Source organism: Hibiscus syriacus, unplaced genomic scaffold (genome assembly GCF_006381635.1).
Source record: "Hibiscus syriacus cultivar Baekdansim isolate YM2019G1 unplaced genomic scaffold, ASM638163v2 tig00111166_pilon, whole genome shotgun sequence".
NCBI lineage: Eukaryota > Viridiplantae > Streptophyta > Magnoliopsida > Malvales > Malvaceae > Hibiscus > Hibiscus syriacus.
The window spans coordinates 607,468-619,643 of NW_024063008.1; the positions used below are offsets into that span (position 1 = coordinate 607,468).

General features: G+C 36.8%; 2 protein-coding genes across 3 annotated transcripts; both read left to right on the forward strand.

The window, feature by feature from the left end:
• Positions 1-5,757: 5,757 nt before the first annotated feature.
• LOC120155237 (growth-regulating factor 10-like) lies at positions 5,758-7,050 on the forward strand. Its single transcript, XM_039166811.1, has 3 exons — positions 5,758-6,002; positions 6,101-6,415; positions 6,489-7,050. The coding sequence occupies exons 1-3, from the start codon at positions 5,954-5,956 to the stop codon at positions 6,875-6,877; spliced, it is 753 nt and encodes a 250-aa protein (XP_039022742.1). The 5' UTR covers positions 5,758-5,953; the 3' UTR covers positions 6,878-7,050.
• Positions 7,051-8,168: 1,118 nt separating this feature from the next.
• Positions 8,169-10,554, forward strand: LOC120155166 (probable sugar phosphate/phosphate translocator At1g12500). Of its 2 annotated transcripts, XM_039166748.1 has the most exons (2): positions 8,169-8,571; positions 8,650-10,554. In XM_039166748.1, exons 1-2 carry the CDS (start codon positions 8,351-8,353, stop codon positions 9,425-9,427), a joined length of 999 nt encoding a protein of 332 aa, XP_039022679.1. In that variant the 5' UTR covers positions 8,169-8,350; the 3' UTR covers positions 9,428-10,554. The 2 variants fall into 2 exon arrangements, with proteins under 2 accessions (XP_039022679.1, XP_039022678.1); XM_039166747.1 differs by having other exon boundaries at positions 8,172-10,552.
• The last annotated feature ends 1,622 nt before the right edge of the window (positions 10,555-12,176 follow it).

Consider the following 12,176-nt stretch of genomic DNA (forward strand, 5'->3'; position numbering starts at 1 on the left):
TGAATTATGTCTTTGAAATGAATTGTCAATTCTCAAGATTCTAAAGCAGCAAACACCGTGGAACCACATTCTTGTCTTAGACACCAAGGCATCATATCATGGCAAGCATTACATGAATGTCTGTAAGTAGGACTGAATCACCGTACAAAATCCTCTACTGAAATTGTGTTTCCAAACTATTTCAGATGAATCGTAAATTCTACCGTCCATAGTGATTGTGAACTTGATTCCACTTCGCTCATCTTAATAATTTGATTGTCTCGTATCTATCTGTAATCTGTTTGATCTTAAACTCAAAAATAATTTGCTCGTTCGTCTCGGATTAATTTTTTTTATCAAAGTATGTCTTAAGATTGTTAGACAAAATGGTTAATCCGAGATAAAAATAATAATAATATTGTTATTATATAATCGAAAGAAACAAAATAATTATAAAGAATTAAAATATAAGAATGAAACTTGTTACTCATGTGTAGACACGTAATCAGATGAGTAGAGTAAGATAAACCGAATAATGATTTTTGTTGAGGCATGTATGAACAGTTTCCTTCAGACAGATTCGTCATCTCCTATGTGCTTTGAGTAACGTTGGACGTCGGTCTCCCAAGATACAACAACAAACGATCACAACCGTAGTGATCATTCGAACACAATCTTGCATTTCTCTATCGCCGTAAAGAACGAATTTGTAAGGAATGTTCTAAGTGTTTTTCCTATTCCGAAGTTCTAAACTTGTGTAACTTGTGTCTCATTGTGCCTCAACTAGCCTGTATATAGGGAAAGGAAATTGATTGAAAGGTTAAGACATTTCGATGAAAAGACTTAACCTTTTTATTAAAAGACTTCTCCTTTTGTTGAAATGGCTTAACCTTTTTATAAAATGATTTAATTTTTTTATGAAGAGAATTGTTGAGTAGGTATGACTTAATGGATGCAACCTTAAACCAAAAATTAAGTTTATTCACCAAGTGACATGACTTATAATTAATTAGTCTCATTAAATTTTCCAACATTTTCATCGCATGCATGTCAATCTTGTTTTCATTATCCAAATATGTTAATTAAGAAGTGTTTTAGGATGTCTATTGGGATGTAGCCAAAAAAATAGAAGTAATAAAATTTCATTTATGATGCCAATCCCTGCTCCATGCAATAAGACATAAAGTTGTAAGGTCTTATAGTCGTTAAGTCTATAAGCTTGTTTTCATTATTCTAATAATGGCGACAGCAAGGAACAGGTAGGGTTTCATGAAGAAAAGCTTGTTTTGGGAACTGAATTGTGTCCTAGAACGGTGAAAGTCAGCATAAGCGACTGGGAGAATGATGATGGGCCAAGCACCAGTCTCAAGCCGGCTTGAGAACCAAACTCGTTTCCCATCATGGATGAAGTAGAGGCGCATCATAAGTGGACCCGCACATTTGCCTATAGAAAGGATGGTGTAGTTTATTATTAGAAGAGCTTTTCTCATAGTGATAGTGTTTGATTCAGGTTCCTTTCCGATTTGATCTTTCTTGGTTGCGCGGTTGATCCGATCGAGTTTTCATCAAAGAAAGAAGCAAGATGGATAGCTTTAGGAGAAAGCAGTGTACTTCTGTTGCCAACACCAAACCAAATACAAAGTCCGTCCTCCCAAGTGCTTGGTCAATCACCAAGAATTCAAACAACACAAGCAGTTCGATCCGATCACTTTCGTAGGAGGCAGGTTGGTCTGAGGCTGATTCCATTTAATAAGTAAGACCTTGCATCATTCTTTGGATCAAGGCATTTATGTCCCCCTTCGCCTAAAAAATGGAAGATTGAGAGCTATTAACAGAAATAAAAACAAGGAGAGTACCAGAAAGCGAGAGCTCATGCGACACCAGCAGAACGACTTTCGACTTCATGAAACTGAGCGGACTCGGCTTCGCAGCAGCGATCTGCGGAGTTCGTTTCTCAACAGAAATGTTTCGATCACACGAGTCGAAGGTGGCTCTCATGGAGAAGGCAAAAATCGTTGAAACATAAAGCACTGAGAGAAGAGCCAAAAGCCAGTGGTATGTAAGTGGTGGTGGTGGCCCCAGCTAACGACAACGTGCTTTTCCATCATTTTCTTTTTCTTCAGTCTCGGAGATTTGCTCCGTAAGTGGCGTTTGGTGGAAAAACTATGGCGTTGAGACAGAAACGAAAGAGGTAAGTTTGTTGTTGAGCTAACAAGAGGGAGATCATAAGATGCCGGAAATAAACATTTTTTTTTTGCTTGGATGGTGAAGCTAAGCCACTGTTAAAAGGTTAATGGGCGGAGTGATTAAAAAAATTAATGTATAAAGTTTAATTATTGAATTGAAAACTTTTAAAATTAGTGAGTAAAATATTTTAACAGCAGAGTGATTAAAAAATCAATATATAAAGTTTAATTATTAAATTGCAATCTTTTGAAGTTTAGTGAGTAAAATATGAGAGAGTGTAAAGTTAAGTTACTATATTTGTAATTTACCCTTTTTTAATTATTATAATTTTTCTTTTTCTTTTCTTTACAAAATCGTCATTAACATTTTAATTTGTGTAAAAGAAGCTGCTAATCCTCACAGGAAGAATATTAACTCAGAATTCTCTTTGCTATTCAATTATACTTCACCAGCTTTTATAAGTTTTTGTCAGTTGATTACCATTTATCATTTATGCAAAATCGTCATTGTTAATTTGATACTTCTAATGTTTCGGATGGCCAATGGGAAATAAAAAGATCAGAAGGTGGCGCGATCAGAAGCCAAATTACAGAAACAATACAGTCTGTTTACAGTAAATTAGCTAATCCTCACAGGAAAGAGAAGGGTGAATCATCCATACATGAAATAGTACGTGTTGGAAAGGAATCTGAGAATAATGGTACCTTTAAGGCTACAGCTATAAGAGTTGATGAGACATTATCTGATGGTGACCCAAAAGAACCACCAGGTTTCTCTCTGTCAAATAATTGTCACAGCAACCACCGTCAACAGTAACACAAGGCAAAGCAGCACCTCCCTAGGCCTTATGATGGAGCTGTGGAAAACTGTGAGGCACAATCCAGTCACTCACAGGTAGGGCAGGAAGAAGATGATGTTGATGTTGGAGTGTCACCTGGCTTTTCTTAAGAAGTCGACCAGAAGCAGCCATGTGATGTCAATGATGATGACCCTGATGTTCCTCTTGGATTTGGTTGATGAGAGTCAAATTGCAAGCATTTCCCACTGGCATCATGCAGCTGTAAATGTGGGTCGCTCGCCATAAATGGATTGGTAACGAGCTACTGAGGCCGTATACCTTTTTCTTCTTTCATGTTTCAGTCAGGGAGGGAGCTCTTAGTCTACTATACTTGACCAGATTCATATTGTTTCTTGAATGATTTTTTTTTCTTTCTTAGTCTGCTATAGGTGACTTGATTTTCAATAACTGATGCAGCATTCTTGAGAATCAGTAAATAAGTACTAATATGTAAAGAGTGTTTTTACAGGAACAACCGTTCTTATAGTCAGTTATTGGTCTTCCCTAGTTCCCAACCTCATTTGTTTTATGTTGTTAATAGTAGCTAACTTTTTGGAACTCTTGAAAATGCATGAGGTAGGGATTTGAAAAGTTAAACCATATGGAACTCCTTTTTGAACAACTTTCTGAATTTTGTATGCTCTTTTTTGGACTTTGTATCTCTCTCTTTCTAGAAATTTACCTTGATTTAAGCACCAAGCAGGCTGAGTTCCAATGTTTATAGGAGTAGTATTTTATATAATGCACTTTGTATGGACTTCTTTGGCACATGGAATGACACTAAGAAATTTCTTTTTATGGGTAGTCCACACCTATGCTTGGTTATAATGGGTGTCAGGTATGGGTATGTGTTTTACATAATTATGATTAGTTTTTCAGTTTGTTTATATATTTGGATGTTTATACCCCCATGCTTATTTCCAAATGTCTAGCATTCGATGTTGAATATAGTTACTTCATGAAAATGGAGAGTCTGGTTCATCAGGATGACAATTTCGCCATGTTACTGAACAACACAGATTAAGATGTTACAAATTTGTGATGACATCCAATATTACTTGAGTAAATGTTATTAACTTCTGGTGAACTCTAAGAAGTATAGTATACCAAGCTTCACAATCAACTCCATTTGGAGCTGTAACCATAATTTCATAGGATGAATTTGCCTCACAGCATGTGTACAGTCCTTGGTGTGTATCTGAGGAAGGAGAGATCATAGTTCGACAGAAAACGAAGAATAGTTTAGCACTCCTTATGGTATAGTATATGGTGTTTTTCTTGGTACTCGACTGATCTAAGTGCAAGCATCCCAGTTTCGTTATCTTTCGCACTTGGCAGTTTATAAAGCATCTCAACATAGACATTGCTCATAAACTGACCTGTAGCGATGCTGGCTGTGGGAGTCCCTTGTCCCTATTTATCAGTTGGTAGTTACCCATTTCCACTGTGATATTCACACCTTTTGTTCAGTTTGGTCGGGTAGGCAACATTCCTTCATCACTGAATCAAGGACGATTAGACGAGATTTCGAGAGTCCAGCATGCTGATTATGACACTTCTCCAAAGGATGATTCTTTCCAAATTCCCAGTTTGCTTGATGCCGTGCCACGAACCAGGGTGTATGTGTTGTCTTTCTATGTTAGTATCCTTTAGAGGATTTGCTGAGACAAACCCCTAGTTCTTTCTCATGACTTGCACTACCCAGATCCTCCTCTATCGGTCTTGCAGGGAAATCACATGACATTTTTGTACGAGTAAACCATGGGTGATTCCATGTCTGAGCTTGCTGTACTAATGGAAGAAAAGGTACTAGCTCTACCTCTACAATGTCTGATTTGCAAAGAACTCCTAAATCCAGCTTCTCATCATGGACAGTGTAAGCAAGCAGATCTTTCTTTTCATTTATGTTTATATATGGAATTCACTTGAACAATCACAGAATGAAAGTTGTGACATACACCCTAATGTTAAAAAGTTATCCTATGAATAGTTTCTTTGTTGCACTTGAAATAAAAAAAGGTTAAATTCTATGAGTGGTACTTGTACCATGTATAACTTGTGGATTTAGACCATCTACTTTAATTTGGTCATTTTTAGTTTCATATTTTAAAATTCCAGTATTAGGATGCTAATATATATATATTTGAAATCTGTAATGCAGCATTTGTAAAGGTTGAATTCAGTGTATCATTTAAGTTTAAGCTGCTTAATTTGGAAATGCCAGAAATGGGCTACACAAGGTAAATCAACCAAATTTGAAACAGCAACTACTGACCAAATCCTACTCATCCACCCATCGGCCATAACTCTCTTCAAGGATCATATCAAAATTTTAAGTCCCGGTACTCACGCCTGATGTTAAATGAAAATCAAACTGTTGCTTGTTCTTAAGAGGGGGAAAAGGCCAAAAAAAGTAGACTGTCTCTTTGTCATATTCCGCGGGTCCCAAGTTTTCTACTTGTCCCGATTCATGACCTCCTGACATACGCGTTTGTGTCTGCAAACACCCTGCACAGTTTGTCTGACATGTCAGAACAGTTTCAGTCTCACTTTAATCTCTCTCTCACTTTGTGTTTGGATAGGAACAAGGATTCAAAGAAAGACAACTGGGGCGTGCTTGCTTGGTGTCATTTGCTGCATTTGTCAGTTTTATAAACACAGAATTTTCATTTTTTATTTTCTGTTTTTGTTATATTGAAAAACTCATTTAAGAAGATACCCTCCCCTCACCCATCCCCATTCACTCCATCTCTGCCATGAACTAAACTTTTTTTTCTCTGACTTGAAAAATCTATTCCTACTGCTGCAACTTTCAGAATCTTGTGTATATCTCTTTACCTTTTTTACTACTGTTAATTCAGTGTATGTTGCAGTTCATACTGCAACCTCTGCTTTGAGTTTGACCCTTTTGTTTTTCTCTGATTTGTGCACATACTGATATAAAAGAAAATGGAACCTCAACACTCATCTCACAAAATTGCCCGTTTTGCTGACTTCGGTACTCTTCAGTATCTTCCTTTATAATCTCTCTTTTTACTCTAAAAAAAAAAAAAGAACCTTTGGTTATCATGCATTTGTAACTTCTTTTTTTTGCAGGCATTGGACTTACAAATATGAATGATTCCTGGAACATGGAGAGTGGTAATATGTTGAGTGGAGGAGGTGAAGGGTCGCCTCCAATCGGGCTAGGTCTGGAGCTTGGACGTGGGTCTAGTCATAGAACAACCGGGTTCACAAAATCATGTGGGTTCACAGTTTTTCAACTGCAGGAACTACAGCTCCAATCTCTCATCTACAAGTACATGGAAGCTGGTCTCCCTATCCCTAATCACCTTCTCCTCCCTATTTGGAAAAGTTTTGCCGGTTCTCTTGGCGGACTCCTCGGCAGCCCTTATCAACTCTACTCCGGATGTGAGTACCCAAAACCCATCTCCCTACCGTATATTTTTTTGTTGGTTAACCATTTTGTTCGATGTTGGTCCAGATTTGGGTTGTGGATCATTCCCCTTGGAGTACAAGAATGGAGTCGATCCAGAGCCAGGAAGATGTAGACGAACAGATGGGAAGAAATGGAGGTGCAGCAAAGAAGCAGTTCCGGATCACAAATACTGCGAGAGACACATGCACAGAGGCCGCCTGCGTTCAAGAAAGCTCGTGGAAGCTTCTCAAGCAACCACCACCAGTAGTCGTGTTAGCCATCGAAGTGCTGACACCAACCTCTCCATTTCACTGCAGCACGATAGTAGCAGTAGCAGCAGCAACAATGGCAGCAATCTCTCTTCTGGCTTTATCGGTTTTTCTCCAAAGAGTGTTCTTCGAGGAAGCAATCCAAAATCTGAGCCTTCACCGGCACTGCAGTTTCAAGAGTTTTAGGAATAACTTTCGATTTAGTTGCTTTTTTGATGTAATGTCTGGGATGGGAGGGACATTAATGGTGTTTGTAGGTTAGGTGGTGGGTTGCTTGGTGAAAAGGGCAGTTGAGCAGTGATGGTGTTCTAAGCTTGGAATTGTGACGATAGTTATGGAGTTGCAGTTGATTTTGGTCATGGGTGACTCTTTTTAATGCTGTCGTCGAATCATATGCCAAACTTTCTATATTACACATCTTCATTTAACACCTCATCCTGCATTCAAATCTTAGATAACCCTACTACTTAAAACACTTTGTAATTATGAATTGTTCGAGATATTAAATCCCATTTCACAAAGAAATAGTAGAATTTTGAAAGAGTAGACATTTTGTAGTTTATCAAATATTTTTATTATAGCGAAGACATTTATCTCGTAACAAATGATAACAGAGCTAATTTTAATCGTCTGATTATACATAATTAAAATAGACAATTATGATGATTTAAAGTATCATCCTAATAAGATTAGGTGAAATGTTACACCTTAAATGAATAGGGGATATGAACCATACATAAAAAAAGAGAGGATATGGTTCATAACCTGTCATCGTGAATAGAATAAATTTTGTTGGGAATGTCACTTTTATAACTAACATCTATAATACTCGATATAAATAAGTTAAAAAGAAAGATGAGATAGTTAAGATCTTGTCTTAGACCAATATGAATTTGAATTGAAAACGTCTAATCTTTGAGGATTATGTTCTTAACAATATATATATAAGGGAGAAAAATGTTAAGTATTCGTGTTTCGTAATTTAACAATTAAACTCTAAAATGAAAATAAGACCAAAATCTTTAAAAAGAATTCTCTTAAACAATTGTTTAGAAAAATAATTGTTTCCAATTGTTATGTTCTTTTTTTTTGTTGAAGAATCCAATTGTTATGTTCAATCACATGCAATAAGTGTTTATTTGTAGGTTATCAAAATTATAAAATTTAGATAAATTGCATAGAAATGTATTTGAATTAAATTATGAAATTGATAAAAATAAATAAATTATAATTTATTTAAAGATAAATTACACGATTACTATTCTAATTATTACTTTTATTTATTTTAATTGTTTAATATTTTATTAAAAAATTAGTTAATATGTTAAATGTATTAGAAAAAGAATAAAAGGAATAAATGGTCAGAGTTGAGATTCAGACCAGTCTTGCTTGCTGGCGAATCCATTACCGACAACACTCCTACCAACTTTAATACTCATTTCACACCACCAAATCTAACTGGAGCTATTGCCTCCCTTTTCTTCTAATCCAACGCTTCCCGTTTATCTAATTTTCAAATCTAAATCTCCACCAGATGACCTTACTCAAGCATATCCTCCTCTCTTTGACTCTATCAGATCTAAACGGCCACACATAAACACAAGTTTGAGTCTTTAAGCTTCAAAGTTACCAACTTTACCGTCATCCCAAGACAGCCAGATGGTGGAAGCGCAGACATGGACTACAAGGCGGATGAGCAACCCAAAACTGGACTCAACGGCCACTGCCGACCACGAGGTTCTGGACATTCCGGTGACCCCAACTGCGGACGTTAGGAACAACATCTACACCGTTGGATCTCATCTCTCTCCTAACCTTTTGACGGCACTTATCATTGCTTCCTGGTTCATGTCCAACATTGGGGTCCTTTTACTCAACAAGTATCTCCTCAGCTTCTATGGCTACCGTTATCCAATCTTCCTTACCATGCTTCACATGATATCATGTGCTTCTTACAGCTACGTAGCCATAAACTTCCTCGAAATAGTCCCAAGGCAGCACATTTTGTCGAGGAAGCAGTTCCTCAAGATCTTTGCTCTGAGCGTCATCTTTTGTTTCTCTGTGGTGTGCGGGAACACTTCCTTAAGGTACATTCCGGTGTCGTTTAACCAAGCTATTGGTGCTACGACGCCTTTCTTCACCGCCATTTTCGCTTTCTTAATCACTTGCAAGAAGGAATCCGCCAAGGTTTATTTCGCACTTTTGCCCGTGGTGTTTGGGATCGTATTGGGTAGCAATAGTGAACCCCTGTTTAACCTTTTTGGCTTCTTGGTCTGCATCGGTTCCACCGCTGGTCGTGCCTTGAAATCCGTAGTTCAAGGGATATTGTTAACCAGTGAAGCCGAGAAGCTACACTCGATGAACTTGTTGTTGTATATGGCGCCTGTGGCCGCCATGATATTGTTACCATTTACTCTATACATCGAAGGGAACGTTGCGAGCGTCACGTTAGAGAAAGCTAGGATTGATTCTTTCATTATTTTCTTGTTGCTTGGGGATGCTACGGTGGCCTATTTGGTGAATTTGACAAATTTTTTGGTTACTAAGCATACAAGTGCTCTCACTTTGCAGGTGTTGGGCAACGCCAAAGCCGCATTGGCAGCGAGTGTATCGGTTATGATCTTTAGGAATCCGGTGACCGTGATGGGAATGACCGGATTCGCCGTTACAATAATGGGGGTGGTGCTTTACAGCGAGGCCAAGAAGAGATCTAAGGCACAGCTCGCGGCACATTGACATCAATAAGTTCAATTTTCAAAAGATAAGATGGAATTCATTTTGATTGCCTTTTTCTTTTCCTTTTTGTCGTTCACTACAATATCTTGCCTTTTTTATATTTTTTGTAAACTTTTGGTTACATTCAATGGAGGGAAAGAATCCAAGAGGAGATTTTGGATAAAAATGAGAAAATTGTGATTGGAATTGTATAGGAACGAGTGAGGGAAAAGTATTGTTTCTGGGATGGTTTAAGAGAATAAAATTCTCTCTATGTAATCTTAATATATATATATATATATATGCTTTTGCTGCATTAATATGGACTGATAACAAGACCCAAACTTGCTGCTGTTATATTCTGTAGCTTGAACTCTTACAGGATTGACATTCTTTGGTATTGTTTCTGATGTTGTAACTTCATTTTCTGATAAATTTTGTTATCAGTTCTAAATCACAAATGCCTTTAGGAGCAAAAACATGTTTTTGTATGATTGAACAGCCTATAGGCCTATTTCTTGATATGCTTTGAGGTCACTGACCATGCATCTACTTTCCTCCTAGGTGTGCCTTTCATTGATGAACAAGCATGCCCTATGCTTTTCAGTTTATTTTATTGGTGGATGTTAACTTTGAATTTAAAGCCATTCTGGGATCATTTAATTCATTTCCGAGTATGAAACAGGTGTTTCAGCCTGAAGGCAACTTGTTCCCTGACCTGTTTAACTTGACGTCGCTGTTTATGTGCCTCAATGATGCCGGTTGCCATGAATGTGTCTAGCAGTTTAAACTATTAACTTGCAGCAGGGAAGGAGTTAAGGTTGCTTTGTGGTGGTTGAAACATAATTCTCGGGGTGGCTAGCTTTAAATTAATCTGTGTTGGTTGAAAGCAAGAATTTTGAAACACGTCAAACAGGGTTGTCTCGTTCAAATTTGGACATCGGTTAGAAGGCAATTCAAACAAAAACATGACCTATCCCTGTTTGTTTTAATCCCCCGTCTTCCTTGCAATGGATACAAGAAGTTGATATTCTTGCTTAGCATAAAACAGGACATAGGAGCCATTTGGCAGAGACTTGGAACATTTGCACAGAAATTGGTTCAATACATGTTTACAGCAACATCAACCGCAACACATTTTACAGGAAAAAAAAAGTGGTTTTGAATTGAACCCATTCCATGAAACAGAATGGGTTTTTTTCCCCCGTGACTGCAACGAAACTTGTGAATGCGATCTGAAGGGTTCGAGTCACTTTCCCGTGCCTCTCTCATGTTATCATGACGTTAGGGCATGAGCTCTGGCTTTAACCCTAATTGACCGTTCCCTAAACGCTGAATTATATATTTATCCTCTAAGTTTCGGGTTTGAGTAGGTTCATTTGCGGATGTAAAAATTATAAACATGTATTATCTTATAATTATCCGAGATTATTCAAAAATAAATAAATTGATCAATCAGAATTAAGGATGGTAATGGGTTGGGTCAAATTTTTAACTCACCCAATCCCGTCGAAAATTGAAATTGTCTACATGCTCTTGACCTGAATCGGGTTTAAGATGTCAAATCTGATCTAATATTTCTAGTTAAAACCTGCACCCGTGACCCGATTTAACTCGAAATATATATAACTTAGTTCTATTAAATTAAATAAGAATCTAATTAAAAAATAAATAAAAATAGATATTATTACAATTATCTGTAGATATAAAAAGAAAATTTATAATTTTATTTTAGGTCGAATCAAATTTTTTACCATAAATCCAAATTCACCCCGATAATAACCTTAAAATTTTTTTACCTGTGTGAACTCAAACTTAAATTTTTAAACTAAAAAATCAATTCAAATGATTGAATCAACTTTCATCCGGTGATTTATGACACGTTGGCTTATTTCTAAATTCCTTTATCGAAAAAAAATAAAATTCTTAATTTTCTAAAACCCTTATAATCCCCAAGTCATTAAAATCTATAATCTCTAAATCTTTAAACTCCTAATTTTTTGAAATTCATTTGTCGTCGTTGAATCAACCATCATCGTCTAATCCTTTTGTCGTCAGACTCCCACTAATTGATTCTCCCTTACCATCGCATGGAATCACTAAATTCTTAAATCCATTCAAATGGTTGACGGTTCAAGAGGCGCAGTGCAGTTGTTTCATTCCGTTTAAGCAGCAGTGCAAGCTTGTATACGGTGACGAATCAGTTGGCGATGACTGGGTGAACAACGAAACAAAGATTTGAGGGGATTTAGAGATTTAAGCATTCCATGCAACGTCAAGGAATGAACAATTATTGGAGTTCGAAGATGATATTTGATTTGATAGTGCAGATTTGTGGACAATGATAAATCAATAACCGATTTAATGCTTTGAAGATTAGAGATTTAGAAATCAGAGACTATGAATTTAAGAATTTGGGGATTTTGTTGTTTTTTATAATAGAGATTTTAGTACTTTTAAACTCCAGCACGCCTCTTAGTTTACCTTCATTTTTAAACACGAGAAAATAAATCTCTTCATACACATTTGTTTTCTTTTCAAAGTTAAACACGTGATCTAAATGTTGCAACAGCCATACCAGATAGATTTATTTGTGTTAATGTTTTTTTAATATGATATTTTGATATCATGTATCAAGCCAAAATTTCCGAATCTTATCTGCACTTGTACCGTTGTACGTAAGCAAGCGTGTTCCAACAAGGAACAAAATCAGAAATCAAGCAAGGGGATCTCTTGGCATCAGCAATCGTGTCTGTATAACTCGTGTCGA

What these genes read in the sequence shown, in the direction of transcription:
- LOC120155237 (XM_039166811.1), top strand. Translation starts at nt 5,954, where the DNA reads ATGGAACCTCAACACTCATCTCACAAAATTGCCCGTTTTGCTGACTTC. An exon ending in TGCCCGTTTTGCTGACTTCG is followed by an intron (nt 6,003 to 6,100) that starts GTACTCTTCAGT and finishes TTTTTTTTGCAG; the next exon opens with GCATTGGACTTACAAATATG. An exon ending in TTATCAACTCTACTCCGGAT is followed by an intron (nt 6,416 to 6,488) that starts GTGAGTACCCAA and finishes ATGTTGGTCCAG; the next exon opens with ATTTGGGTTGTGGATCATTC.
- LOC120155166 (XM_039166747.1), top strand. Translation starts at nt 8,351, where the DNA reads ATGGTGGAAGCGCAGACATGGACTACAAGGCGGATGAGCAACCCAAAA.